We start from the raw sequence: 26611 nt of genomic DNA on the forward strand, positions 1-26611 counted from the left end.
AGTTCTTCGCTCCGTTTCTGACCTTTACATGAGTGTGTATTGCATCTGCTAGAGTGAGACCCGGAGATCTTAAGTGTGAGGCGGCGTCAGAATCTGGTTAAAAAAATATGGAACTTCTGTCCTTACAGCCAAAGTATACACTTTTGATGCTTCATTTCTTCAGATTAATGAGGGCATGGTTGTGCTGATTGGATTAATGTGTTCATAGAATCCCAGAGTTCTTTAGTTCTGGCCTACGGAGACCAACAGTCACACAACCTCTGCTAAAAGCCCCATAGGCTCCAATACAAATCTGCCGACATATTTCTCAAAAATCCAGAAGGTACACGTTTTGTAAACTTCGACAGGAGCCGTATTTTTTACCGGACAGACATAAATAACACCTCCCTGCGTTCGGTAGAGTCTTGGGTCTCGCACAAACAGCGTATTTTTTAGATAGCTGTTATAGTTTTGCGCTGGTTGTCATTTGTTTGAGGTGTGGATTCTGTGTAACTCGCTGTCCTGTGTCTGCCCTTTGCAGCAGCTCGTTAATGAGCCCAGGTGCGTCGTTGCCGTGGTTACTCGCACACACACGCTGCAGTATCTCTGTCTGTGACTCACAGCTGTTCCTATGACCTGATTAGTGGAGTCACATGACGCAGCTATGCTTTCTATCAACAGACCAATATGATAAAGACACTCCCCCTCCTCCCTGACCTCTTCTCACTGTTAATCACTCACTCAGTCAGTCAGTCTGTCTGTCCAATACTCCTCCCCTCTCCCTCTTTATCTCTTCCTCACCACCCCTCCCTTCCTCACCCTCTCACCCTCCCTCCCTCTATCTACACCCCCCCACCCAATCCAATAAGTGCACCGTTGCCATGGTTACTCGCACACACGCTGCAGTATCTCTGTCTGGGACTCACAGCTGCTCCTATGACCTCATTAGTGGAGTCACATGACGCAGCTATGCTTTCTGTCAACAGACCAATATGATCACTCAGTCTGTCTGTCTTTTTCTCCTCCCCTCTCTCTCCCTCTATCTCTTCCTCACCACCCCTCCCTTCCTCACCCTCTCACCCTCCCTCCCTCTATCTACACCCCCCCCACCCCACCCAGTCCAATAATTACAAAATAAAAGCCCCATGTAGGGAATTCTTACTGTAATGTTTGTGATGAGGCCTATTAATAAAAAACTTCTTAGTTTGAATAACAAACATTTAGTCTCCCAACCCCCCCTCACCCAATTCCATCATTACAAAATAAAGCCTCAATGATTATCTGTACCTTTACCATGAAGCTCAGAATGAAGCGGTTTCGTTGAAATACGTATTGAATACGTATTGAAAGAGAAATGCTACTACAACCACTACGAATATTACTAGTACTTCTAGAAGTACTACAACTATCATACTACTAGTATTTCTACTGCTATTAATAATACAACTACTACTAATGTTATTACAAATACTACTATGGCTAATAGTATTAGTATTCCAGCTGTTTCTACTGCTATTGATACTAAACCGACTTCTACTGCTAGTACTACTAATACCACAATTACAACTATAACTACTACTACTAATATTACGACAAACAATTTTAAACCTCTTCATATTCATCTCAGCTTTGGTTATTTTTGTACTTTTTAAAATTCAATTAAGCTCCTGCAACTTCTTTATTTTTTAGAAAATCTATTGAAATTCAGCTTCCCCACTTCCTGTATTTTCAGCAATTTTTAAAAATAATTTCTGCTTTTCCTATGCCTCTATTAACAGCAATGTTTTAATATTCATTTCTGTATTTTTTTTTGCAAGATTTCACATTTATTTCTACTATTTTTATTTCTGCTTTTTCAGCAAATCTATGGAAATTCCTTTCCGCTTCTCTCATTTCTGTATTTTCAGCAATTTCAAATTAATTTCAGCTTTTCTAATATCGGTAATTTCAGCAAATGTATTCAAATTTCCTTCAACTTTCTGTAATTTCAGCTATTTAAAAAAAATCATTTCAGCTTTCAGCTTTTTGCATTCCAACGCAGTTTCAGCAGGAAATGCATTTTCTAGTTGATCACGTAATACATGTTGACAGGTGTGTGTGAGTGATACAATTCAGTGTATAAAAAGCAAAACTAACAAGATCTAATATCATTACTTGATTAAGATTAACGACGGCGTGGCAGTCTCGGCAATGCTTGTTCTCAAACACATATGTGGCAGTTGAGACTTTTGCAACCGATGCAGCGTTTCTTGCCTGGGGCCTTCCTCTCACTGCGGTCAGGAGATCGAAAACCAGTTTCACACGTTTTTAAGTCGTTATGAAGACATCAACAGGAGGAACGGTAACCCAGTTTCTATTTCATATACGCCGTGGCCACAAAAGGAATCCGAACCTCCTTCCGACACCGAGCCGGCCGATAGAAGTTCTTCTGGCTGCTCTCCTCCCTTTTACGAAGCAGCGAACGGAAACTGAAACTCGCAGCAGCTTTGACGCAGCTTTGGTGTGAAGTGACTCCTCAAGCTGCATTGGGCAACTGTCACTGAGAGACGTGAGTAGAAGCCAGCTGTTACGTCTGCACAATGAAGCCCATATTGAAACAGAGACTAACTTGTTTTTCTGTGTTTTGTTTTTTGTCTTTTTTACATGCAAAAGCCGTAAAAAAGTTGTACTGTGGTGACCCACAAGTAACGCTGGAGAGACATTCACCAGGGGACTGTACCTTTAAGGGAAAGTGTTTTGATGTGAGGTTAACGTGCTGTCTGCAGTAGTTCTCACGTGTTGTTCTGTAGTGTTGAAGTGGAGAGTAATGCTGACTCAACGCATCTCCGTCTCCTGTCTCGTCACTTTACACCCTCCACATTTTGGTGACCCCGACGCTTGAACACGGCTGATCATGTCGAACAACGACGGTGGTGAGAATGCTGCTGCTGCGGTGCCGGCCGTTGTTAGCGGTGCGGCTAATGTCGGCGCTATCTACGCAGCCACCATCAAGCTACCGGACTTTTGGCAGCGCAACCCGCGGCCGTGGTTTCAGCACACCGAGGCTCAGTTCCAGCTGAGAGAAATTACGCAGGATGTTACTAAGTATTTCCACGTTGTTTCGGCCTTGGATGCCTCGACGACGGCCAGGGCTATGGCGCTGTTGGAGGCTCCTCCAGCTAACGGGAAGTACGACGCGCTCAAAACATTCCTGTTAAAACTCTTTGAACTGTCGGAGCTGGAGAAAGCGGACCGTCTGCTGTCCCTGAATGGACTTGGTGACGGCAAGCCGTCCGAGTTGATGGAGAGGATGCTGGCTGTGCTGGGCGCGGCGGATCCCTCGTTCCTCTTCGCCCACATCTTCCTGCGGCAGCTTCCAGCGCCCGTGCGCACCGCGCTGGCCTGCTCCGCCCTCATTTCCTCCATGGACTATCGGGCGCTGGCGTTGGAGGCAGACAGGATTTTCCTCGCCAACCGGCAGCAGTTTGTCCACGCGCTGCTACCCGCCCAGCACACGTCTGTTTCGCTTCCACCCCTGGAGGACGGCCCGGACACTGCAGCGGCTGTAACGGCCCGCCAACAGCGGGAGGACGGGTGGTGTTATTACCATTCCAGGTTTGGGGCCAAGGCCAAGCAGTGTCGCCAGCCTTGCAGTTTTGGGGCCCAGGGAAAAGCCAGAGCCGGCGCTCATTAGCAGCTATGGGCGCTGGCCGTGACTGCAAGCTGTTATTCGTCGCTGACACCTTGTCCGGCCGGCGGCTGCTGGTCGATTCGGGGGCTCAGCGCAGCATCCTGCCGGCGAAGCCTGTGGACACCATGGCTGGCGGACATGGCCACCCGATGGACGCTGCTAATGGCACCCCCATTCGTACCTACAGCACGATGTATGTGGAGGTGTGTTTCGGCGGGCAGCGTTTCGACTGGGACTTCGTCATGGCCGCCGTGTCTACGCCGCTCCTGGGCGCGGATTTCCTGTGTGCTTACAGACTGTTGGTGGATGTTACAAACTGCCGCCTGATCGACGCCCTGTCTTTTGCTTCATACCCCTGCACGCTGGGGGGGGAGGGGGCGCTTTGTCTGTCGAACACGTTTGCCACAGGGGACCTGTATCACCGCCTGCAGGCTGAATTCCCGGATATCACCACGCCCACGTTTTCATCAGCGGTGGCTAAGCATGGCGTGGAGCACTACATCACCACGATTGGCCCCCCAGTCTATGCACGGGCCCGGCGCCTCGACTCGGCCAAGCTCGCGATTGCCAGGGAGGAATTCGCCACCATGGAGCACCTCGGCATCGTGCGCCGCTCCAACAGCCTGTGGGCATCCCCCCTGCACATGGTGACCAAGGCTGATGGTGGTTGGCGTCCCTGCGGTGATTTCCGTCGCCTGAACAACGCCACCACCCCCGACCGTTACCCAGTGCCGCACATACAAGATTTCTCCGCCCACCTAGCTGGTGCCACAATCTTTTCGAAGGTGGACCTGGTGCGCGGTTACCACCAGGTGCCCGTCCGCCCGCAGGATGTTCCCAAGATGGCAGTCATCACGCCCTTTGGCCTTTTCGAATTCCTGCGGATGCCTTTCGGCCTCAAGGGTGCGGCGCAGACGTTTCAGCGCCTCATGGACTCTGTGCTACGGGACATGCCGTTCCTGTTTGTTTGTGCGCGTCCGCAGACGACCACCTGACGCATCTCCGGCAGCTGTTCGGCCGGCTAAGTGAGCATGGTCTCATCATCAATCCGGCCAAGTGCGAGTTTGGCCAGTCGTCCATCACTTTTCTCGGCCACCACATCACCCCGCAGGGAGCCGTACCCCTCCCATCCAAGGTGGAGGCCGTCGCCGGTTTCCCACGCCCGCGCACTATGAAGTCCCTGCAGGAGTTCCTGGGCATGGTGAATTTCTACAACCGTTTCCTTCCCCATGCGGCTCAACTCATGCGACCCTTGTATGACGCCTTGCGGGGTCGGAGGCCGGCGGACGTGTTGGATTGGTCCGCAGGGATGGCTGCTGCTTTTGACGCTGCCAAAACCGCGCTGGCCAACGCTGCTCTGCTGGCACATCCGTCTCCTACCGCCCCAGTTGCTCTTACTACAAACGCCTCGGATTACGCGGTGGGGGCTGTGTGTGAACAGTGGGTAGGCGGAGCCTGGCAGCCTGGCAGCCGCTGGCCTTTTTCAGCAGGAAGCTCCGTGACAACGAGAGGAAATACAGCGCCTTCGACAAGGAGCTCCTGGGTCTTTTCCTCGCCACCCGTCATTTCCGTTTCCTGTTGGAAGGCCGGCGGTTCACGGCTTTCGTTGACCACAAGCCGTTGACGTTCGCCATGGCCAAGTCTTCGGAGCCATGGTCTGGTCGACAGCAGCGCCAGCTTTCTGCTTTCCCACCCGGGGGGGAGAGCCTCTACCAAGCTGGTGGGGGCTAAATTCGTCTGGCCAGGCCTGCGGAAGGACGTCAGGGTCTGGGCTGCGGCCTTTGTGGCGTGCCAGCGTGCGAAAGTGACTCGTCATACCAGGGCCCCTTTGGCACCTTTCAAAGTGCCTGAGAGGCGTTTTGATCATGTGAACGTGGACCTGCTGGGGCCACTTCCCCCCTCCCGTGGTTACACCTACTTACTCACCATGGTGGACAGGACCACCAGGTGGCCAGAAGTGGTTCCCCTGTCCTCCACTACAGCAGCTGAGGTGGCCCGGGCGTTCGTTATGGCTTGGGTGGCCCGTTTTGGCTCACCGTCCGACCTCTCCTCGGACAGGGGTCCGCAGTTTACATCGGAGCTTTGGACTGCGGTTGCCGAGGTCCTGGGGGTAAAGGTCCACCGTACCACGGCCTATAACCCACAGAGCAACGGACTTTGCGAGCGGTTTCATCGTGACATGAAGGCAGCGCTCAGGGCCAGCCTTATGGGCGCCGACTGGGCTGACCGCCTCCCATGGGTTATGCTTGGCCTTCGCTCCGCCCCCAAGGAAGATCTTCAAGCCTCATCGGCCGAGCTGGTGTACGGCCAGCCGCTGCGCATCCTGGGGGAGTTTCTTCCGGATGCCACGGCCCCATGGTCAGTTGCCTCCCATTCATTCGCCACGATGGCCATCGCGCCCCGCTGCAGCCCCCTTACGATGGGCCCTTCCGTGTCCAGGTGGGAGGGTGTAAGAACTTTGTTGTGGATATGGGGGGTAGGCCTGAGCGGGTAGCTATAGACCGTCTCAAACCTGCTCATGTGGATATTGGCGAACCGCTCCAGCTGGCCCGGCCCCCACGCCGAGGGCGGCCCCCGGCGGCGGTCTCGGCCCCGGCCCCTGCTCCTGCCCTGCCTCCCGCCCTTCGCCCTTCTCCTGTTAAGCGCAGTCGTTATGGCCGCCTGGTCCGCCCCCCTGTGCGTTGACCTTCTTCAGGACTGTATGGGCTGGACTGTTCTGCATTGGCATGTAGTGTCCTATGTTCTCTGTGGGATACCTGTTTGGTCTTGGCCTGTGGTTATGGGTGAATTCTGGGGGGGCCTGTGTGGTGACCCACAAGTAACGCTGGAGAGACATTCACCAGGGGACTGTACCTTTAAGGGAACGTGTTTTGATGTGAGGTTAACGTGCTGTCTGCAGTAGTTCTCACGTGTTGTTCTGTAGTGTTGAAGTGGAGAGTAAAGCTGACTCAACGCATCTCCGTCTCCTGTCTCGTCACTTTACACCCTCCACAGTACAATCATTTGAACATTGTGTATAAAACAGATAGTTAGGCAGTCGTTGAACCACCTGATTTATATTTAGCAGGATTTTCTATCATTCTTTTTTATTTTTAATAGATTTGAGCCTGTTGTACCTGCATCCAGCAGGAGATGACGCTGCCGAGCCACAAGCCCAATGAGCCAGTTGGTGACGAAATCTTGCAGGATTGGAAGGAAATTGGCTCTGGAGGATTTGGTTACGTCTACAAGGCCAAGCACAAGGACTGGGGCTTTGATGTGGCCATTAAGTTACTTCATAGGGGTGTTTGGTAAATGTAGAAATATCTACAATATTCCTGGGACTTTAAATGATATATTGATGAAGTCATGCACATGTTGTATTTCTTATTTCACGGCCTTCTGCTTTCTCTCTACTTATTTCAACAATCCCCTGTCTCATTGCAGCCCCTCTGCGTCGGTGTGGAACGAGGCTGAGGTCATGACTAGGGCCTCCTGTGACTGTGTGCTGCGACTTTATGGAACCTATAAGGGATTTCCGCCTATTGAAAGAGATCCCGTGCAATGGGGACTAGGAGGGGAACCCATGCAAGAGGGACTAGTGATTCATGGAAAGAGGATCTCTTCAGTCCCTGTTTGATAAGCTCTCTGGCCTTGCCATCGTGGCCTCTGGTCTGCTGCTTGGCCCATCAAGTGGCTGTAGGCATGAACCTCCATCAACAGGACCTCATGCATGTAGATCTAAAGCCAAGTAATGTACTGCTGGATGATGATTTTAACGCCAAGGTAGAGTACCCCTTATGTTCAGGTCAACTTTAAGGCTGATTTAACGGTTTGTTTGATATTGCATTGACCTTCGTTCTCTGCAGCTAGCAGACTTTGGTCTGTCCAGAGTGTCCACCAGTCACCAACAGATACCTACAAGTGTAGGTACCTACAAGTACATGCCTCCTGAGGCTTTTAAACCATCGTACCAACCTGTCCGGTCTTTAGACATCTACAGGTTAGACATTACATCCGCAAATGATTTTACTCTATATGGTAAAAACTTTTAACAGCGTTAACATGTTACTGAAGATGTCTTCCTCTCTCTGGATTAGCTACGGTATCCTGCTCTGGTCCATCATCAGTGGCAAAGAGCCTTATCCAAGTAGGTAGTTTTATTGTACCAATACCCCCCATTTAGCTTTTCAATCTCTTATGCTATGAAATACCATGATAGCATTTATTTTCCTCATAATATTCAGCTAAAATAAGCCCCGTATAAACTGTACATGTCTCGTTCCCTCAGTCAGTTATGTTTACACGTGACCCTGTGTCCTTATCGTATTACGCGCAATGTAGGCAATTTTTCCGAGGTTGTGATGTACCAGATCGCTAGGGGGAACAGACCTTCCTTGAAGCAAATTGCCCAAGAAGTGGTGGTCAAAGAAGGGTTGAACGAGCTGGTGGATCTCATGAAGCAGTGCTGGAATCAGAGCCCCTCCAAGAGGCCCCTCTATACAAGTAAATGTTCATCACTATCACCATATAATATATTGTCTGAACAATACGCTTAAATCTTTTGAAGGCGAGATGGACGGATACATTTTTTGATAGTAAATTCTGTTTCAGATTTCCTTAAAACCACTGAGGTGGTGTTTTTACAGAACAAGGATGGAATTCATGATGCGGTCGGTCAAGTTGATCATGTCTTCAGAGGAGTGGTACAACATTTGTTTCAGAAAATGAAATATCGTGCAGATTAATCATGATTCATAATTAGCAAGGAATAACAACTTGTTCATTGATTTCTCTAATAGATTATATTTTCTCTGTTTTTCTTCAGAATGCACCAATCAGTAATCAACTAAGCACGAGAGGGAAAAAAAAAACTTTTATCGAACAGTCAAATGATGAGGTCGATTTCAAAGTACGGTCTCCAATACAGCTGTATATTTTAAATAAATTATGTTTTGATGCAATTGGAAAGTTTATTATCACTGGAATTCTGAAACTACTTTGTGGTATATTAAAATTTTTAAAGCAATATTGACTTACAGAGCTTTTTATTTTTAGATCTGGGATCCCATCAAGGTTTCTACTCGAGAAATGAGTTGCCCAGATAAAGGTGAATACTTTTGTCACTGTAGTGATGCAATTTTTTCTCTTTGCGTAAACAAAAAGTTCTGAAATGAGCGTGATATTGACATGTATCATCACAATCAAATGGAGTCTCATTAACAATTATAATGCATTTCATGAGCATGCTTTCTTTCTTTCTTTTGTATTTCAAAACAGTGAAGTTCGTTGACGAGAACAGGCCAAATCTGATTAGAAACTTTACCCACGGCTTCCTCATGGAGAAATGGTCCACGAGGAAGCCCGCGCATCGATGGCTGCTGCAGCAACAAACCACAAAAGGATAAGAGAGCTTTACGACTGGTTACATTCAGGAGGAGACGAGGTCAAAGCAGCCTTCTACGACGCTCTCGCACAGCTTCCTCCCAAACTAGTGTAGAGGCCCGGTAGGATTTCCTGCTGTTAAAGTGACGATGAGTTATGAATTCTTAAATCACATTTTTAAATCTCCCTTTCTTTTCAACCAGGCGGCTAATTCTCAAGAAACAGAGCTTTTCTACAGGTATCAAAGACTTTCCTCGTGCCTCATTCTACACTTGAGACAGTATGTATTTCATTAATTTGATTAACGTTATTTATACTTGTTTTTTCTACACTTGATGATGATGCTAGTGTAGTATACATAATTATGGGAGAAATGTTTCATGTCACAGATAATAAGGAGCTATGATGACCAACAATCTAATGAGTTTGGCAGATCAGCCTTCATAGATCATAGGGGGAAAAATTATATAAGAGGGTTGCAGCTTTCCTGATTTTCAATTCAAGATGAAATCATAGGATTTGTGGTGGTGAATATATATCTTGTATGTGTTCTAATTTTCTTTTTTACAGTGTTTATTTTCAGATATTTGATTTTGTGTTTCCTGTTCTCATGTACTATTGTACTATTGTCAGATACAAGACGCTACTCTATATGAACTGTCCCAACCAAACAAACAAATAAAGACCTATTTTACTTTATAAAAACACATTTTCCTAATGGACATATTTTTTCACAATGTATCTTTCCCGGGTGTTATGAAGGACGTGTGGTTAAATTACCATGCCATTATTATTATTATGTAGAGGGGGTGTTCCTTGTTTCCTCCAGTGGGAGACAGACAGGCAGAGAGAGAGAGAGAGAGAGAGAGAGAGAGAGAGAGACAGAGAGAGAGAGAGAGAGAGAGAGAGAGAGAGAGAGAGAGAGAGTGGGTAAGAGGCTTTACTGGTTCAATCCCTCAGTAACTGTCACAAGCAGTCAGTCAGTCACCTGCAGATAATGGTGTTGAGTGCATCCCATCAGCAAAGTTGCTCTCCTGTCTCACTCTGTTGTTCCGGTGAATACTGGGTCACACACTGAACTGAAATAGACAAACATTTGTTTTTTGACTGGTCAAATATAACAGTCATTGTGAGGTGAACCTCAGTCTGAAGATTCAACACCTTTACCTCTTCCTGCGCACACAGACACTTGTATTTGTCTCTGTTTCTGCCCGTCTGCCCTAATAGCATTTGACCTTTGTCTCCTTTACTTCTCTATCTCCTTGAGCTTTGTCCCACATCTACACTTTGGTAAATCCTCTCAGGGAAAAGTATGTTCAAGTGGGATCCTTCCCTTCCACCGTCCTACTGCCCCGCTCCAGCCCACTCACCCGTCTCACCCCACCCCGCTGTATTAATTCTCCCAATCCTCTTTGTGGGAGAGTGACGTCTGCTACTGTCGGAAACGCTGTTAAGCTCGGCAGGCACTGGGAGAGCGGAGCGTGGAGAGAAGCTACACGGATAACCAAGCGACACAGCTTTCTGGGCCCCCAGGGGAGACGGATCTGTGCCACCTGAGAAAGACCCAGAGCGTCCTCTCCGGCGGCGTCTCATGCCTCCAGCTGGGGGATTGTCGTGGATTTCTAAATTTGGTGTGCCGAGATAGTCGACTACATCAACAGGTTAGCTGGAAACTGTGCGTGGGGAAAAAACTGGCTTCAAACTCCAGAGGTTAGAGCTGACAAACTGGAATGCAAACTCTTAAGACAAACAACACAGTTTAAAACTGTTTGAAAACATTTTTATTTAGTATGTGAGATCAAGTGTGTTTCGGGTTAAACTGCCGCTCCGGCCACAGAACAGATGGCAAGGCGGCTTCCATTCGATGTCAGGTGCGTCTGAAAGGCGTTTGGGTGAAGATGCACTCAAAGTATTGGGTCTTTATTAGGGCTCATAACTGGAGAGCAATTTGTTGCTGTGCGTGAAACCTGCGGGGAGTGTTTGTTGTGTGAGAGTGTGACTTGGTCTGTGTGAATGAAACACATAAGAAGTGCTTGAACAGTGTGTGTGTGTGTGTGTGTGTGTGTGTGTCTTAGCACGGTGGTGGGGCCCTGTCGAGGTCGTGGTACTGGATTTCTTAGAGATGGAGGGTCATGGTTACGACCAGTTTGGAGATGGGGAAAAGGACACTTACCAAATCGACTACCGGCGGATCGTAGGGGACATGGAACCGGCTCGGCAGAGCGCCACAAACAGGGACGGGGAACCGGCTCAACCCTGCGGCCCCTCGGCGCCGCACGGACATGGGCACGAGACTGCAGCCCAGCGATACAGCGCAACGCGCATCCAAGCTGGATATGAACCAGAGAGGTCAGTCCACGCGCCTGCTCACTGCACATGCTGGGAGGTTGCGACCCTTTACAATTAGTATCTCAAGCAGCATTTGCGTTTGCGCTTTTTAGCAGAGGTGGTTGTGTGCAGGGTTGGCCTGTTAAAGGCCAATCCTCTTACCTGCTTGTGTATGGAAAGTATATCCAAAGACAAGACCGGATTGCTTTTGTTAGCACTTCCTGTCTACGCTCCAACATTTGTAATAGGATCTGCAGCATGTGTGTAACAAACAGAGGTCAAGAAACAGACAACATGCACGTCTTCGACAAGGGGTAAACATTTGCAGATTAAAGAAACGTGTATTTGCTTTTGTATAATTATATGTAGGAACAATTTGTATCTTCAGTTAAATATTGTGTGCGTTTTTCTATTTTAGCATGGCAGACTACTTGATCAGTGGAGGCACGGGTTACGTTCCTGAAGATGGATTAACAGCACAACAACTCTTTTCTGTCGGTGATGGACTAACATACAAGTACAATATATGCTAAACACAACTCGAAAACAAACAGCGACTAGCACATGTCATGGTGTAACACGCTTAACACGCCAGCACAGGCGTACATGTATAGAAACACACGTTATGCAATGTCTTCCATTAAATGCGGACACATCTTCTTGGGTTTTTCATACGGAGGATTAAAATGAGTAATTCTACTTTCAAGTATGACTCCGAGTGGGGTCACAGGCATTAAAAGCAGTGTGTGAGAGTTTGTGCACGTATCGGCGTGTTAATGAGTGTCGGTGTAGGCCCCTTAATGGAGGCGATATGCAGCGCGTACCAGAGTGCAGAGGATAAATGGGCTGAAAGGCTGACAGATTATGTCTGCTCACTGTCAGCAAAGTTTAATAAACTGCTGCTTCGCAGGAACATGATTTGCGTTGTACAATTCACAAACACAACCAAAGCTGCTTTATCCTTGTCTATGGTGATTGTTATTGATTATTCGTGTTGATTATTCATGCAGCCATATCTATTGGTCTCAGTTCCAAAATGTGTCTTCTTCCAAAATTTCCCTTCTTAGTGACTTCTTGATCCTCCCTGGTTTCATAGATTTTACTTCTGATGAGGTGGTAAGTACCATTAAACTATTCAACATATCTCAATCCACAAACTGTATACTTTTCGCTGGTTTACATTATATATTTTTAATGTTGTTTGGACAAATATAAACGTCATCATGCAGAAACGTGTCGGACAAGACTCAATGTGTTCTCATTGTGGAGTATGTTGCAGAAAGATGCAAAACTTAAAGAACTGATACCACTTACTGCTTTTAAATCTAAAATGAAGGAAATAGTGAAAGGTCCCTGTCTCTTAAACGTTTAGTTTTGTCTTTGTCTTATTCTGTGTTTTCTGTGTTTCTATGATGCTGTCTTGGCAAACCCTTGAAAAACATATGTTTAATCTCAATGGGACTTTCCTTTTTAAATAAAGGTTTAAGTAAAAAATGAATAGATCATTTACTTGCACAGACTTGTGCATTAACCCTTGTAATTCCTCCCTAACTATGTATTATGTTCCATCGAGCACAAGGTTCTTTTGTTTCTCTTGCTTCGTTTTTGTCTTTGCAAGCTCTTCTGGGACATTATATTAATGTCATGCCTGAGTCACGTGGGTTGTTGCTAGATAGCAGGTGTTCAAAACAGACATACACTTGCATCATCCAACACTCAGCAGGTGAAGTCAACCTTTAATTCTGCCCAAACGGGTTGCAGTTTAATTTGATGCAAACTAAAAACCAGCCTTAAGATTTGGTTAAGAAATGTGTTGCTGCTGCAACACTGGGTGGGACGATGTTTGTAGAAAATCATGTCATCAGTATGTCAGATTTAGTGTTAGCATGTATTTTAAGATCAGAAAATTATTTCTGTTTATGCACTCCAATTTTTAGGATCTAACCTCTGCGTTGACAAGGAAGATAACCCTGAAGACACCTCTTATTTCATCTCCCATGGATACAGTCACAGAGTCATTCATGGCCATCTCCATGGCGGTGAGTCAAAGCCCTGCAGCACTTTACACCCACCCACACACACACACACAAACCACAACAGATTGCTGACTAAGTTTAACGTCATCCTGCTTCAAGTGCACAAGCACACTGATCGCACCTGGATAACTTTTCAGTGTTATCTCATCGATTAATTATTTCCTCTGGTGTCTCTGATTGACTCTCAGTTGATGGGTGGGATTGGAATAATTCATCACAACTGTACTGCTGAGTTCCAGGCCAACGAGGTGCGCAAAGTCAAGGTAAGACGGACCAAGTTCACACCTAAAGTTGACTTAAAAACATCAACGGTGACACTGTATCACCCTCTTTCACAATAACATGGAAACAATATACACAGAATGGCCTCTAATCATTGTACACTTTTTTGTACGTTTCTTTTGTTCGTGCAAGAAATTTGAGCAGGGCTTTATTACAGATCCGGTGGTGATGAGTCCCCGACACACAGTGGGGGACGTGTTTGAGGCAAAGACGCGCCATGGTTTCTCTGGGATCCCCGTAACAGAGACCGGCAGGATGGGCAGCAAGCTGGTCGGCATTGTCACCTCCAGAGACATAGACTTTCTATCTGAGAAGGACCACGACAGACCTCTGGAGGAGGTGGATATATATATATATATAGCTATTGTGTTCATGTGTGCATGTATGAGAACACTAAATATACGTATATATAGATATATATGTATATCTATATATCAATCTCACATTCACTACAGTATGGTGTTAAATGAATGGGCGGTATATTAATATACACGCTCTGGACTGTTTTCATTCAGGCAATGACAAAAAGAGAAGATTTAGTTGTTGCACCCTCTGGAGTCACACTAAAAGAGGCTAACAATATTCTGCAACGTAGCAAAAAAGGTAAATCTGTGATGTGTGTCACTCTACGGTAAACACAACTGACCAGAACTTGGACAGACGCCGGCGCCTTTGTCTTTCTTTTAACACGCTTTGACTCTTCTAGGAAAGCTCCCCATAGTGAATGACAGCGATGAGCTGGTCGCCATCATAGCGAGGACTGACTTGAAGAAGAACAGAGATTATCCTCTGGCCTCCAAGGATTCCCGCAAACAGTTGCTGTGCGGAGCTGCAATCGGTACAAGGGAGGACGACAAGTACAGGCTGGACCTTCTCATGCAGGCTGGGGTGGATGCGGTGGTCTTGGTACGTTTCGTCTGGGGGTCAGACTGAGCTTTTGGTTCATTTGCGATTGGATTCCGATGGCATATGACCTGCTAGTCAGTCTGTTGATACAGATGGGATGGACATAGAAGCTTTTGGGGTTTTCTTGATGGTTTTATTAAATTCAGCTTTCCTAAGTCAGCTATCTATTGTTTTTTTGATTAAGAGATACAGTTGTTTCATCTCTTATTGAAACTGTCTTAATTTCAACAGGATTCCTCCCAAGGAAACTCAGTGTACCAAATTAATATGATAAACTACATCAAACAGAAATATCCAGAACTACAGGTAGTTGGAGGAAATGGTAAACTCTCCTCTTGTGCTTCTGCATTTGTACCTTTTACTGTATTACCTTTCATAGCTCTTATCCGTATCTCTGTCCCCCTCTAGTGGTGACGGCTGCTCAGGCCAAAAACCTCATAGACGCTGGGGTGGATGCCCTGAGGGTGGGCATGGGCTGTGGCTCTATCTGTATCACCCAGGAAGGTATGTTGAAAAGTGCAGTCCTGTAAACAAACAGTGGGTTTAAAATAAACACAGATGAAACTAAAACAAGTTCGTAATACGAGTTCACGCTCCTGTCCCTCAGTGATGGCATGTGGACGGCCCCAAGGTACATCCGTGTACAAGGTTGCAGAGTATGCGCGACGTTTTGGAGTACCAGTAATTGCTGATGGAGGCATTCAGACAGTTGGGCATGTGGTGAAGGCTCTGGCCCTGGGAGCATCAACTGGTAGGTGCACATCCTTTCATCCTGGTGTGCGCCACTGTTTGCGTCATTGAGAGAGCATTCAAGGTCCTTGGGCACTCGTTCAACCTTGCCTGTTGTCCTTAGCAATACACAAAACGGCGTCCCTATATTTCTGCCCTTAGTGATGATGGGGTCGTTGCTCGCGGCAACTACTGAAGCCCCAGGAGAGTATTTCTTCTCAGATGGTGTACGTCTGAAAAAGTACAGGGGGATGGGCTCCTTGGATGCCATGGAGAAAAATAACAGTCAGAAACGTTACTTCAGGTGAGGGGTTGGGGTCATAGTTGGTCACAATGACACCTTAATATATTGCCCTGTATTGAATTGTGTTCGTGTATCCAGTGAGGGAGATAAGCTGAAGGTCGCTCAAGGTGTCTCGGGGTCAGTGCAAGATAAAGGCTCCATACATAAGTTTGTTCCCTACCTGATTGCTGGCATCCAACATGGCTGTCAGGACATAGGAGCCAAGAGTTTATCCATTTTACGGTAAGTGTGGGATGGCGTGCGGGCGTGTGTGTACCGTGTAAGGGACTTTAAATATGAGCTGTGTCTTTGCTCCAGATCGATGATGTACTCTGGAGAGCTGAAGTTTGAGAAGAGAACCATGTCTGCTCAGATGGAGGGAGGGGTCCACGGCCTCCACTCGTAAGTCCGACCTGTGACCCCTGATCCTCTGCAACGCCTTCTTTCTCCGTGTGTCTCTTTTCTGTGGTTCCCTGTCTGCTGTTAAAGTCATCGGTTATCAGCTGCTTCCTCTCTGAATGTTCACATATACAGAAACATAAATGAAATTGATTTTTGCTTAGCAGCATCAAAATGTGTCTTCTCTCTTCCTCTTTTCTTACCCACGCTGTCACATTAGATATTCTTTTGTACCATGTAAGTACAACCATGTTGTTATCACACCCCCCATCTTCTTTTTTCGTTCAATATTGCTTTCACGCCAGGCAAATATTATCTCAACATAGTATATGCTTGCACTCTTCCATTTCTTTTTTCATGCTTAGTTACGAGAAACGACTTTACTGAGGCGGGAGGAAGAGGAAGCATCCGAGCGGAACCGAACATCCCGACCCCGGCAGCCATGAGCACTTGCACAGGGCGCATGTGATCAAACGACAAACGGAACAGCTGTTCTAAAACCTCAGGCTGCTTTTCCTGCGCTCTCCCCCCTTTCTTTTTTTTTTCTCTCTAATCTGTGACAGACAAAGCAAAGCATTGAGTCTAAAGTTCAAACCTCACATGCAGCCACACACCTTATCGTTATCTGTTGTTGCTGTGGCCGAGGTGCAGTGGAGGTGATGTAATTACTTGATCCCTTTCAACAAGCAAACGGATGTTTCTTCTTTAGGACTAGCTTATCATTGCTGATCTAACAGGAGGCCTTTTCCGTGGTTTCACCCTGATTGAGGCGACAATAAACAACAAAGTCAAATGCTTTTTCAGCAACAAATGACACATGACTCTGGCGTTAAATATTTAACATTTTAATTCCGAAATTTTTTTTTAAAAAGAGAAACATTAAAGAAGACTGTACACACCTTTCTGATTATAATAACATACATTATCCTCATTTTGGGTTCATACTGCAAATATGTCTAAGTCACATTGGCTTGACATGTTGGGATCATCCATTCTTCATAAAATATAAACACAGTATTAACTAATATTATAGCTATTGATTGTATGTAATATATAATAAAGGCGGTTATTGTATTTTTTCAGGTTGGTTATTAAAATAATTAAAATGTGAGTGAATTAAATAAAGCACACTCAGTGGGGAACAGTTGTAACAAAACAATTGTCCTGGATAGATTTCTTTCTTTATGGAGGTGTAGACAAAAAGTTGTTTCAAGTTGATTGATACGTTTTAAATATGTTTTTCTTTTTTCTTTTGTGTTACTCACCATCTTTGGTATAACAATACACAGTTTATTTTAATTTTGTAATGACAACCAATCAAATAACTGAGCTCATGTAGTGGTTGATCATGTTAGGGTTGATCAATGGTTTGACAGTCTGGTAATAGTTTTTAAATTAAAGGTTACAGATAAGATATAACTACTTTCTCACCGGTTTTAAAATGATGTTAATAGTGTTGCACAAATAAAGATAATTTTGACAACGGCGTTTTGATGCATTTCTGTTTAATTATATGAAGTGAAACTTTTGTTTTTCTTATCTTCCCTTGAAGTGGTATATATATATATATATATATATATATATATATATATATATATATATATATATATATATATATATATATATATCAAATGTAGCCACTTTCAAAAGTGTAGGATTATTGCAACTTTGATTGTAGTACTAACATTCCCAGGATACCCCTTAAATGGTTGACTGAGGAGGCAATAAAAAAAAATCATCCTGGTCTTATGTCTTAAGTTTATTACACCACACTGAAATACTCTATAATAATCTTATACATATATACCAAAATGCCTGTAGTTCCCATGATGAAGTATGTTTGGCAACTTTGTAGGCGAGGTGCTGATAAGTTGTTGCAAAATGTTGTACTTCAGCATCACAAAGAGCTCCCTTTGCTGAATTCATTTTTCAGAAGATTGTGTCCAACCAATCACAAGTCATACAGTAACTCATCCTTCTGAGCAACATTTTCTCCTATTGAAAACACAAAAGTACATCAATAGTACAGAGTTATTGTATTATTATTTTACTATGAAATATGGCCCTTTTATTAACTGAATGTCCCTTTCAATTTCTGTATACAGTTCAAATGTCAAAAGTTCAAAATGTACTGTAAGTTGTATAAATATTAAAACTGAGATGAACTGAAGACAGCATTTGCAAATAAAGTTTTCAACATACATTATACAAACCGTGAAATAATCATGGAAAATAATTTACATCTCCATATTGTATCAATAATATCAGTAATGTTCATTTATTTTATAAGTTAAGGTTATAATATACATGTTTATAACTTTTATGATGCATCTAGTATTGTTTCAGTACAACGTAATGTGAATTTTAATCATGACATGAACATGTATAACTTTCTACAATTCAATGGTGTCACTGCAAACACTCAGAGCGTCAATTTGTCTGCACACGTTGACAAACTCCGCTTGCACGGCCAGATCCCATTCCAGCTGTTTGCTCTCACTCAGATGTTTAGTACCGACCAGGCGGCCAGATCCGCAACCGTCCCGAGAGGCCAAGCTCAGGGTTCTGTACCGCCGGTGGTATGACAGGTGGGGGATTGCTCTGGGAAGTTTTGACCTCTATTGGTCCAGGAAAGTGAGCGGCACTTCCCCGTCTCCTTATTTTGTTTTTGGTTTGCTGCAAAGGCCTTGTGTCGAACCAGAGACGCTCTCCTTCCAATTCCATTGCTCCGGTGACACCGGTGACTTGCCTTGAGATGTCAACGAGCTGTTTGGTTTAGAAGGTCTTGAAGTGGACAGGCAGTTGTCTTGTTCCATGTCACCACAGGAGTTGGTTGGGTATAATGCTCTTTGCATAGAGCTGGGCCCTTGCTGTGATTCACCCTGGCTCGGAGAGCTCAAGGAGAGGCTGGAAGAAGCATGAAAGAGTCTCGGCAAACCAAAGATACTGTGAGAGAATAGGGATTCGCTGAACAGAGCCTGGTCAATGCTACGGGACAGGTCTATGAGAGATGGGGGCCGCAGATCCGCAGTTGAGTCCGTCTCCATTCTCAGGCTATCCAGTGACGACAGCTGAGACTCAACTGCGTTGTTAGGCTTGGACCGTGGGTTTGGGGGTGTAAGGAAAGCAGTGCTCTGGGTTTGGCTGGAATTGGGGACAAGCCTATTCCGAGGATGATCCGCCATTGGGAAAAGGGGAAGATCCTCTGACTGTTCCTTTGTTATGACATCACAGGCCACCAGCCTGAATCCAGAATCACGAGAGGAGACGACAGGAGAATCTGCACATCCCTGAGAGGGCTTGATGAGCCCTCGTGAATGGGACCCGCACGAGAGACGGGACCAAGATCCTCGCCGGGGGTTAGTTAAGGACTCGGTAGAAGAGTTGTTTTGGCAGAATAGAGGGAGTGAACCAATGAGAGACAAACCTAGACACACCCCAATCTCACAGAGCCTGCAGCCTACCTGGTAACCCCACCAGGGCCAGGGCTGGAAACCATAGGTATCAACCCCACCCAAACCGAGGGCATGCAGGATCCCATAAAACTGGAGGCCTCCACACCCTAACAAACACAAGGAAGCCCCTAATCCAGCTGCTGCTGCCCTATCCCAGTCCTCCACTTTGGAAAAGGGGTAACGTGAAGATGGCACCGCTTCAGGAGATCCTCCGCTCTCTCCAGTGTCATTTAGCCGGTACAGGTGCTTCGTGTTGAATTGCATAAAGCAGTAGAATACAAGGTAGGAGCTTGAGAGGAATATGGTGAGACATACAAACACACCCTGAGGGAATAGCAGGATCACCGAGGGGAGGCTGTGGAAGAGCTGAAGCAGGCCAACACAGCCTAGGGACACCCAGAATACAGCATGGACATACACAGTAACAGGTATGGCTTGGGAAAGGCTGAAAACAAGGTGGAATTAGCAAGTGAGAATGAAAGATGCATACGTGAGCGAAGGGAAAGCAGGATAAAGGCAAGGGAGAAGGCTGAAATCAAGCAGAAAAAGGAAAGCTTGGAGAGCAGCAGAGAGCCCAGAGGGGGGAGACGATCTTGGTGATTATAAGCATCATAGAGCAAACAAAAAGCTTGAATCCCTTCGAACGCTAAAAGAAACAAGTGCAGCAGGAAGAAGTAGGGGCTTTCCGCGGGACAGCGCAGGGGCAACCCTAACAGACAAACCACAGAGATTAGGCCGAATACAGAAAAAACAGAACCCAGGCCGTAGACGTGTGCTTCCCATGCAAATCCCCACGTGGCGAGGGCAGAGTTCCAGTCCGAATACAGAGGGATGGAAAGGGCAGAGCCCAGGGTCAGATTGGGGCGCGGCGACTTGGTAGGGGTAAAGTCCTCTGGGTAGGTGGGTGTCCAGGACTGGACTGATGTTTTGCAGGGTGTGGCAGGTGTGTCTCTGCCGCCGTCACGCAAGAGCGTGCCACTGGTCTTTGGAAGAAGCACACCATTCTCCTTGGAGTCATCTGAAAAATCAAGCAAGATAAATTATAAAAGTATTACCAACGTATTGTGTGCCAAGGCTGAACACTTACAATGAACTTATAACCAAGCCTTTCAATTGTAAACATGGGGGGAGCACGGCAACACATTCATATAATAGGATGAACATGCTTATCCTTTGAAACATAATGTCATGATATGCGTTGATTCCACTACTGGTGACGATGAAGTGAATTATACACAAAGTATAGAGTTGGTGAGTATTTGCCATGTGTGAAGTTAATCCATGATATAACAGAGGCTCGTAACTGGGAACCTCTAACTGGGTCACAGTGAGAGTGAGAAAGTAGTGGAGAGAAAAAATGTGTGTTGATTAGCCAGTATTGACCTCGTCGTTGCTCTCATTCTGCGTGGCTATTATTAAGCACAGTCTAGAGGCGTTAATATGTTGCATTCTTTCTACAAGAAAGGATACAACATATTTGCAATACAGTACATGTATCAAATGTCACATCTGACTAGGATTGTGTAACCATCTCTGTAACCAACCGTGTAAGCATCTCATTTTCTTGGTAAAATAAGGTTCAGAGTAAGCTGTGTGCCACCAAGCTCAGGTAACGTGTCCAAAGGTGCACATTTCAGATTGTCCACTACTACTGGAGGGATTTACTCAACAAAACTGCAAATGCGTAGCCAACCTGAGGAAGAGTATGTTCTCACAGACCAATGTCCAAAGCCCTTCTCCCTCTTTGCTTGTGGACACAACACACCATTTACTTTGACAAGTGCGTGTGTGTGTGTGTGTGTGCGCGCGTATGTGTGTGTGTGTGTGTGTGTGTGTGTGTGCAGTAAACACTGAATCTGCGGGTATGCAAAACATTATCCACCCACCTTTGCGCGTGGGTCGTACACACTGACTGAATATTGTAAGTCGCTTTGGATAAAAGCGTCAGTTAAATGACATGTAATGTAATGTAATGACTACAATGTTGTAACATCAACAAGATAGTGGACTTAGAAGTGGAGTTAGTTGGGGAAGAGGCAGATTGTGTTGACACTTATGAGTGCAATTTGAAATACTGCAGTCCCACATAGACTTAAGAGTCTTTTAGATTCTATTTTTGCTATTTAATGAGGCCAACACTATAGAGCCTATGATTCAATGCAGCCCATAAGTGACAGGCGTTACCTGTGATTTGTGGCAGGAGCTAATTAACGATGGATACTAGCAAATTAATGCAACTTAATTAAGGGCTTACCATTGTCTGCCTTCATGCCCGGGTTATCACCCATAATATCAATCAATTCTTCTCTGGTCCCTTTCACTGGGACTGTCCCGCCCTGTGCCCCGTCCTGCATGACAACAGAGGGTCCAGTGGTCCGTCCCCATACGGCTACTGGTGGAGTGGGGTGCTCGGGGTCGGGACGGGCTCCGGCGTACGGCGGCGAAGTGGATTTCGGAACAAGTGGAAGTGAGCCGGGGGAAGAGAAGCAGGCGGTCCGGCGGCCGCCTCATCCGGAGAGGGTGGGGAAGTTGGCTGATTCTCTTCTGACTGGTCGGACTCTAATATGGATACATTTGTCTCAGCTGGTTTGTACTTTAATGTTTGTCCCCGGGTGGAGCAAGGTGGTGCTCCTCCTGATGAAGACCTCGTTGGTTGTGCGCTCTCTTTGGATGTCTCATCCTTTGTATCAGAAAGTCTGGATATGATAAGCCCCTTCTCATTATGATACAAACGAGAGGTCTCTGTGCTCTCCTCGAAAGCAATGTCTTCATCAATTGCACCTTTTCTATCGGATTCCTCAGATGACGAAAGCGGCCAGCTCAGAGGGAGACCCGGGAAGTCAACATATTTATTCCCAAACATTGGATTGCTCGGTGCTAAACCAGAGCCATGTGGTCTCGGTGGTGGAGGTGTGCGACGCCGCGCTTCCGTGTTGTCGTCTGGCTGTTGTGCATCCCTGACATGTACTCCGTTGAAGGCTGCGACATGAAGTGAGAGCGGAAAGGAGAGGGGGAGAAGCAGACAGAGATTCCACAGAGAGTGCATGGCGAGGCTCTATAAACTTCTCCAAAAAGTCACATGCTGAAGGTTCTGAGCGGTATTGTCCAGTCCCAAGCTCGACGGGTTGACAGATCTTTAACCTCGGTCATCTCGCTGATCTCTTGCTTGACACACCTGGGTGAGCAAAAGAAGGTGAATCACATCCATCACACAGTCTGTGCAACCACTCATCAAACATTATGCATTGCTAGGATATTTTTAAGAAATTTAAGAAATAATTTCTGCATATAGGTCAATCACTAAAATGAAAATATGAAAGCATTCAAAACCTTGTTGTGCCCCTCTTCTCTCCATCAGTCGACACATGGGACGGACCCCACCTCCCCGGGGACAACCCCGCTGTCCCACTCTCTGCTGCTGCTGCTGCACTGATCCGACAGTCAGAGTTTGATTGTTTGCGCTATTCCGTTGCCCTAAATGTGAGGCATCATTCACACACACACACACACACACACACACACACACACACACACACACACACACACACACACACACACACACACACACACAGAGCATCATCTCTTACTGCTGGTTATGTTGGGAACTGTGTGTGAGGCTGTGGGAGTAGGAGGGGAGAGCAGGGGAGAGAAGAGAAGGTAGGGAAAAGGGCATGAATATAGTCATAGGGGCTAAAGCATAGTTGTCAACCATCAATGTGTGCCTTGAACCACCCAGTGCCGCAGATCAATACGCGCTGTCGACTTCAATTAACAACTGATGCAGTGCCCTTTCTCTTTAAGTGGCCGTTACTTAGTTGTTGTCACAAACAGTATACGAAGGAGAAATTTGTCTTTGAATGGCAGACATGCATTTTGCATGATAGTGGTTACGTGTGTGTACTTGAACTCATCATGCAGCACCTCTTTTCTCGCTTGTGTGTGGAGTTTCAACACAGAAGGAGAAATCCATCAGCCTCGACGCCTAATTGAAGTCCCGAGGGTGGTTCTGAAAATAGACACTGATCCACATGCCTTTGGAGGCAGGGAGAGTGAGAGGGATAAAGCACGGTTACACATCTGTGCCGTCTCTTCAGGGTTGAGTTCGCGAAGTGAAAAGTCCACCACTGACCATTGTTGAACTAGCAATACAAATGAGTATTGTTACTCTAGCATTCTGCCAACGGCGCATTGATCTTCTGCCATCCTTTTTTTATGAAGATATATTTTTCACAAAGCCATAAAGGTGAATTCTCCATGCCTAGTTGGCTGTGACCCTGAACAACACGGCCAACAATAAAGATTTTAATTTTGCAACTGCAAACATAGGGTTGGGATGAAAAGGAATCGAAAGGCAGTGAGGCCTTTGATAGATGGTCATTCCATGATGAAGATAGGAACTTCCCGAGGGGCGTGATCAACTGGCTGATGAGGACACAGGAAAGCACGTACCCAACCGTGACTAAAGGGACTGGATAGGAACAATGACAGGCCAAACATATGAGCTCAGTGAGGGACATGGCCAAATTATTACCGCCTCACACTTGCTGTCCTAATTCATTGGGCGGCTTTCTGTTTAGACGAGTCATCCCCCTACAAGACAAAGTCAGCAGGGATTGGCGTCCAGCTGCGACCGAGGGAAGTCAGGGCAAGACACAGAAACGACAAGCAAAGAAGAGGGTGAAAAACAAGCTAAGTCAAACTGTAATCTTTGTGTTATTCCAAATCGTATTATAAACGCACTTTTTTTAGGGTTGGGAGGCTACCACACAGACAAAATTGTAACCACATCAACAAATACAACAAATTAGTCTCAATGCTACCTGAGTCAATTCTGGGGTTTTGGTTTCAGCTCGTTTCCTGTTTATTTGTTTACTCGTGTCCCGTGTTTACCTCACTTCTGGCCTTTGCTTGTTTTATCGCCTTTGTAATTGTATTACTCACCCCGGATTGAATTATCAACGCTCTACTCACCATCTGTGTGTTGGTATCGCTTGTTCACACCTCAATTAACCTAATGTTTTGTGTTGTTTTGCAACGTTCCAGTTTTACTCGTTGAACTTTTTCCGTTTCTTATTTTTGATATTCCGTAGAGTGTAAGTTTTATGTTATACAATCAGAATTTTATAATGTTGACACCAACGCCTATAGACCTGTTGGATCTGTAGGTGTTCAGTTTTAAGAGTAATAGACATGCTCGCTTAACCTAGAATGAAATTACACTTGAACTATAAATGCATAGTAATAATGGGTGAAGACCACTTAAAGGCCGGATTGCACGAAGAAATTGTGTTTCAAGGCACGACACCAGCACACAAATATGTTGGAAAAAGATCCAGCACTATCTGGGTCAAATGCAGTTCAACAGTAAGCACCTGTTCCCCATTTTAGGAATAACATGTCCATACCTGGAACTGCGGCAAGCACTCATATGCAAATCATCTTGCAGAGCATCTTGCAAACATCCTGATATGTAGAACTCATGAACAACGAAAGGCGTGATGATCCGAGAGCCCAGAGGGATGGACATGCCTGTGCTCCAATGGGGCTCTCCGAGGGATCTAAGCAGGAGCCGCCTCCATCTTAATAACCAATCAAAAATGCTCTTAGAGACTATATAATTTCAGCGCATTTTGTATTAAGCGCCTTCTTTCATGTTGTTGTTAAACTGCTTGAAATAGGTCCGTGCACGTTAAACTGCAGGACAGAATACTCTTGTTGCAAATAAACTTGTCATATTGCTTTGAGTAAAGTCTCCAGTCTAGTCCTCGCACGACATGCAGGGGGTCCGGGAGTGGGTCGGTGAGGGTTTTTAGGTGAGACGGGACTAGCGGTTCAGACATTTTGACCATATCGGTGACGGCGACAGGTCTGTAGTCCTGAAGTCCTGTGATCCTAGGTTTTTGGGGGGATGGGGATGATGGTGGAGGCCTTTGAGCAGGCTGGTACGTGGCATGTCTCCAGGGAGGTACTGAGGATGGCTATGAACACAGGAAGACAGCTGATCACCACAATGTTTCAGGGTGGAAGGGGAGACAGAGTCCAGGCCGGCCTGGAATTTTAAAAGCCTGTCCCAGTGAGGGTCGTCACTGGGGAGGAGGGTGGGGAAGGTGCTGGGAATGAGCCCCTGATGGGCTGGAGGAGGGGGGACTGGTGGCTTGGAGCTGGTTGATGGGAGTCAAAACTGTCCCATTGTCTTTCAAATCTACAGTAGAACTCATTCAGCTCATTAGCCAGGTCGGAGGGCGTAGTCGACGAGGGGGATCGTCGGGTATCATGTGGAAGGCGCTCACTCACACAGTGGCTCACTCACCAGAACCAGCAAAATCAAACTTGTATGAAATGAATGAGAATGGCCCGCAGGATAATATTTAATTGCCGTTCTCCGAAAATTTGGCTCCACCCACTGAGCTATCTGTTGTGATTCCTACCACAGATTTACTGGCAACCGCCAGAGATATGCCATCGCGTGCCAATGCCAGAAGAATGATCTGAAGAATGAAGCAGAGTCACTCGCTGAGAGCTGGCAGTTTCTCAAGAATACAGTGGCGGCTCTTACTGACTTGCCAAACCTACATTTGGCTCCTCTGTACAGGTCATTGTCCCCACGGGACAGGCCCCGCTTATTGAGGCGTAGCAGGGATCCAGTGTGTTCGCCTCTCTGGTTGGTTGTTTAATAAAGTGTTTGTATTTAATCAATAATTGATATTTCCACTCACCACCCCATTCTAAATCATGTTTCACTGTTTATGTCAAAATTGCTTGAATGATTTGATATTTTATGAATAAATAAATATAATCTGATTTCATGTATCTTTAAATAATGTACAATGTGTACATTTTATTAAGACATTCTAAACACACACGTGCCATACTGGTTTTTTTTTTTAAACCTTTTTTCCCACGGCTCCACGCTTTCACGGCTTATCCCGTTTTTAACGTCACATTGCAATGACATCTGGGTAATTCCCTTGAACCGGTTCATACAATGGCCCGAGACCCCTTTAAAACACTTCGATGAGACCACAAGACAGCCAGCGGTGGCGCGCGAGTCAGAGTGCGCGAGGAGGCAGGTTGGGTCCCTTCCGCCGAGGTTCGCGTTGTTAATGTCCGAGGAGCTCAGCGGTTCTGCCGAGAAAGTTGCGACCGAACCCAACCCCCCCTTCCCCCACCCAATCACACG

The 26611-nt window shown here is 46.0% G+C and overlaps 2 protein-coding genes and 2 pseudogenes across 4 annotated transcripts; 3 read left to right on the top strand and 1 right to left on the bottom strand.

The window, feature by feature from the left end:
• The first annotated feature begins 2390 nt into the window (after positions 1 to 2390).
• On the top strand, positions 2391 to 9718 carry LOC120812610 (receptor-interacting serine/threonine-protein kinase 3-like; annotated as a pseudogene). The gene is made up of 11 exons (XR_013455240.1): positions 2391 to 2527; positions 2632 to 2720; positions 6749 to 6939; positions 7076 to 7414; positions 7498 to 7631; positions 7729 to 7778; positions 7973 to 8134; positions 8243 to 8334; positions 8457 to 8540; positions 8687 to 8738; positions 8909 to 9718. The product of XR_013455240.1 is annotated as a receptor-interacting serine/threonine-protein kinase 3-like (transcript).
• LOC144390939 (uncharacterized) lies at positions 4821 to 6605 on the top strand (annotated as a pseudogene). The gene is made up of 3 exons (XR_013454772.1): positions 4821 to 4920; positions 5091 to 5192; positions 5284 to 6605. The product of XR_013454772.1 is annotated as an uncharacterized LOC144390939 (transcript).
• A 726-nt stretch (positions 9719 to 10444) lies between the features above and the next one.
• On the top strand, positions 10445 to 17463 carry LOC120812608 (inosine-5'-monophosphate dehydrogenase 1a-like). The gene is made up of 17 exons (XM_040168736.2): positions 10445 to 10674; positions 11089 to 11362; positions 11760 to 11858; positions 12409 to 12457; positions 13279 to 13380; positions 13566 to 13640; positions 13792 to 13998; positions 14175 to 14262; positions 14366 to 14565; positions 14797 to 14887; positions 14974 to 15069; positions 15173 to 15316; positions 15457 to 15598; positions 15677 to 15820; positions 15896 to 15979; positions 16197 to 16213; positions 16342 to 17463. The coding sequence occupies exons 2-17, from the start codon at positions 11136 to 11138 to the stop codon at positions 16443 to 16445; spliced, it is 1869 nt and encodes a 622-aa protein (XP_040024670.1). The 5' UTR covers positions 10445 to 10674; positions 11089 to 11135; the 3' UTR covers positions 16446 to 17463.
• Positions 17464 to 17721: 258 nt separating this feature from the next.
• On the bottom strand, positions 17722 to 21936 carry LOC120812607 (proline-rich transmembrane protein 4-like). Its single transcript, XM_040168735.2, is given in 3 exon segments — positions 17722 to 19826; positions 19829 to 20449; positions 21686 to 21936. Coding segments are annotated over 3 exon segments (1914 nt in total). The 5' UTR covers positions 21786 to 21936; the 3' UTR covers positions 17722 to 18633.
• Positions 21937 to 26611: the final 4675 nt, after the last annotated feature.

Source organism: Gasterosteus aculeatus, chromosome Y (genome assembly GCF_964276395.1).
Source record: "Gasterosteus aculeatus chromosome Y, fGasAcu3.hap1.1, whole genome shotgun sequence".
Taxonomy (NCBI): Eukaryota; Metazoa; Chordata; class Actinopteri; order Perciformes; family Gasterosteidae; genus Gasterosteus; species Gasterosteus aculeatus.

Excerpts from the sequence above, each read along its gene's own strand:
- LOC120812608 (XM_040168736.2), top strand. The coding sequence starts at position 11,136 with ATGGAGGGTCATGGTTACGACCAGTTTGGAGATGGGGAAAAGGACACT. Across the intron at positions 12,458-13,278 it reads ATTTTACTTCTGATGAGGTG|GATCTAACCTCTGCGTTGAC; the intron begins GTAAGTACCATT and ends TCCAATTTTTAG. Across the intron at positions 14,566-14,796 it reads GGGTGGATGCGGTGGTCTTG|GATTCCTCCCAAGGAAACTC; the intron begins GTACGTTTCGTC and ends TAATTTCAACAG.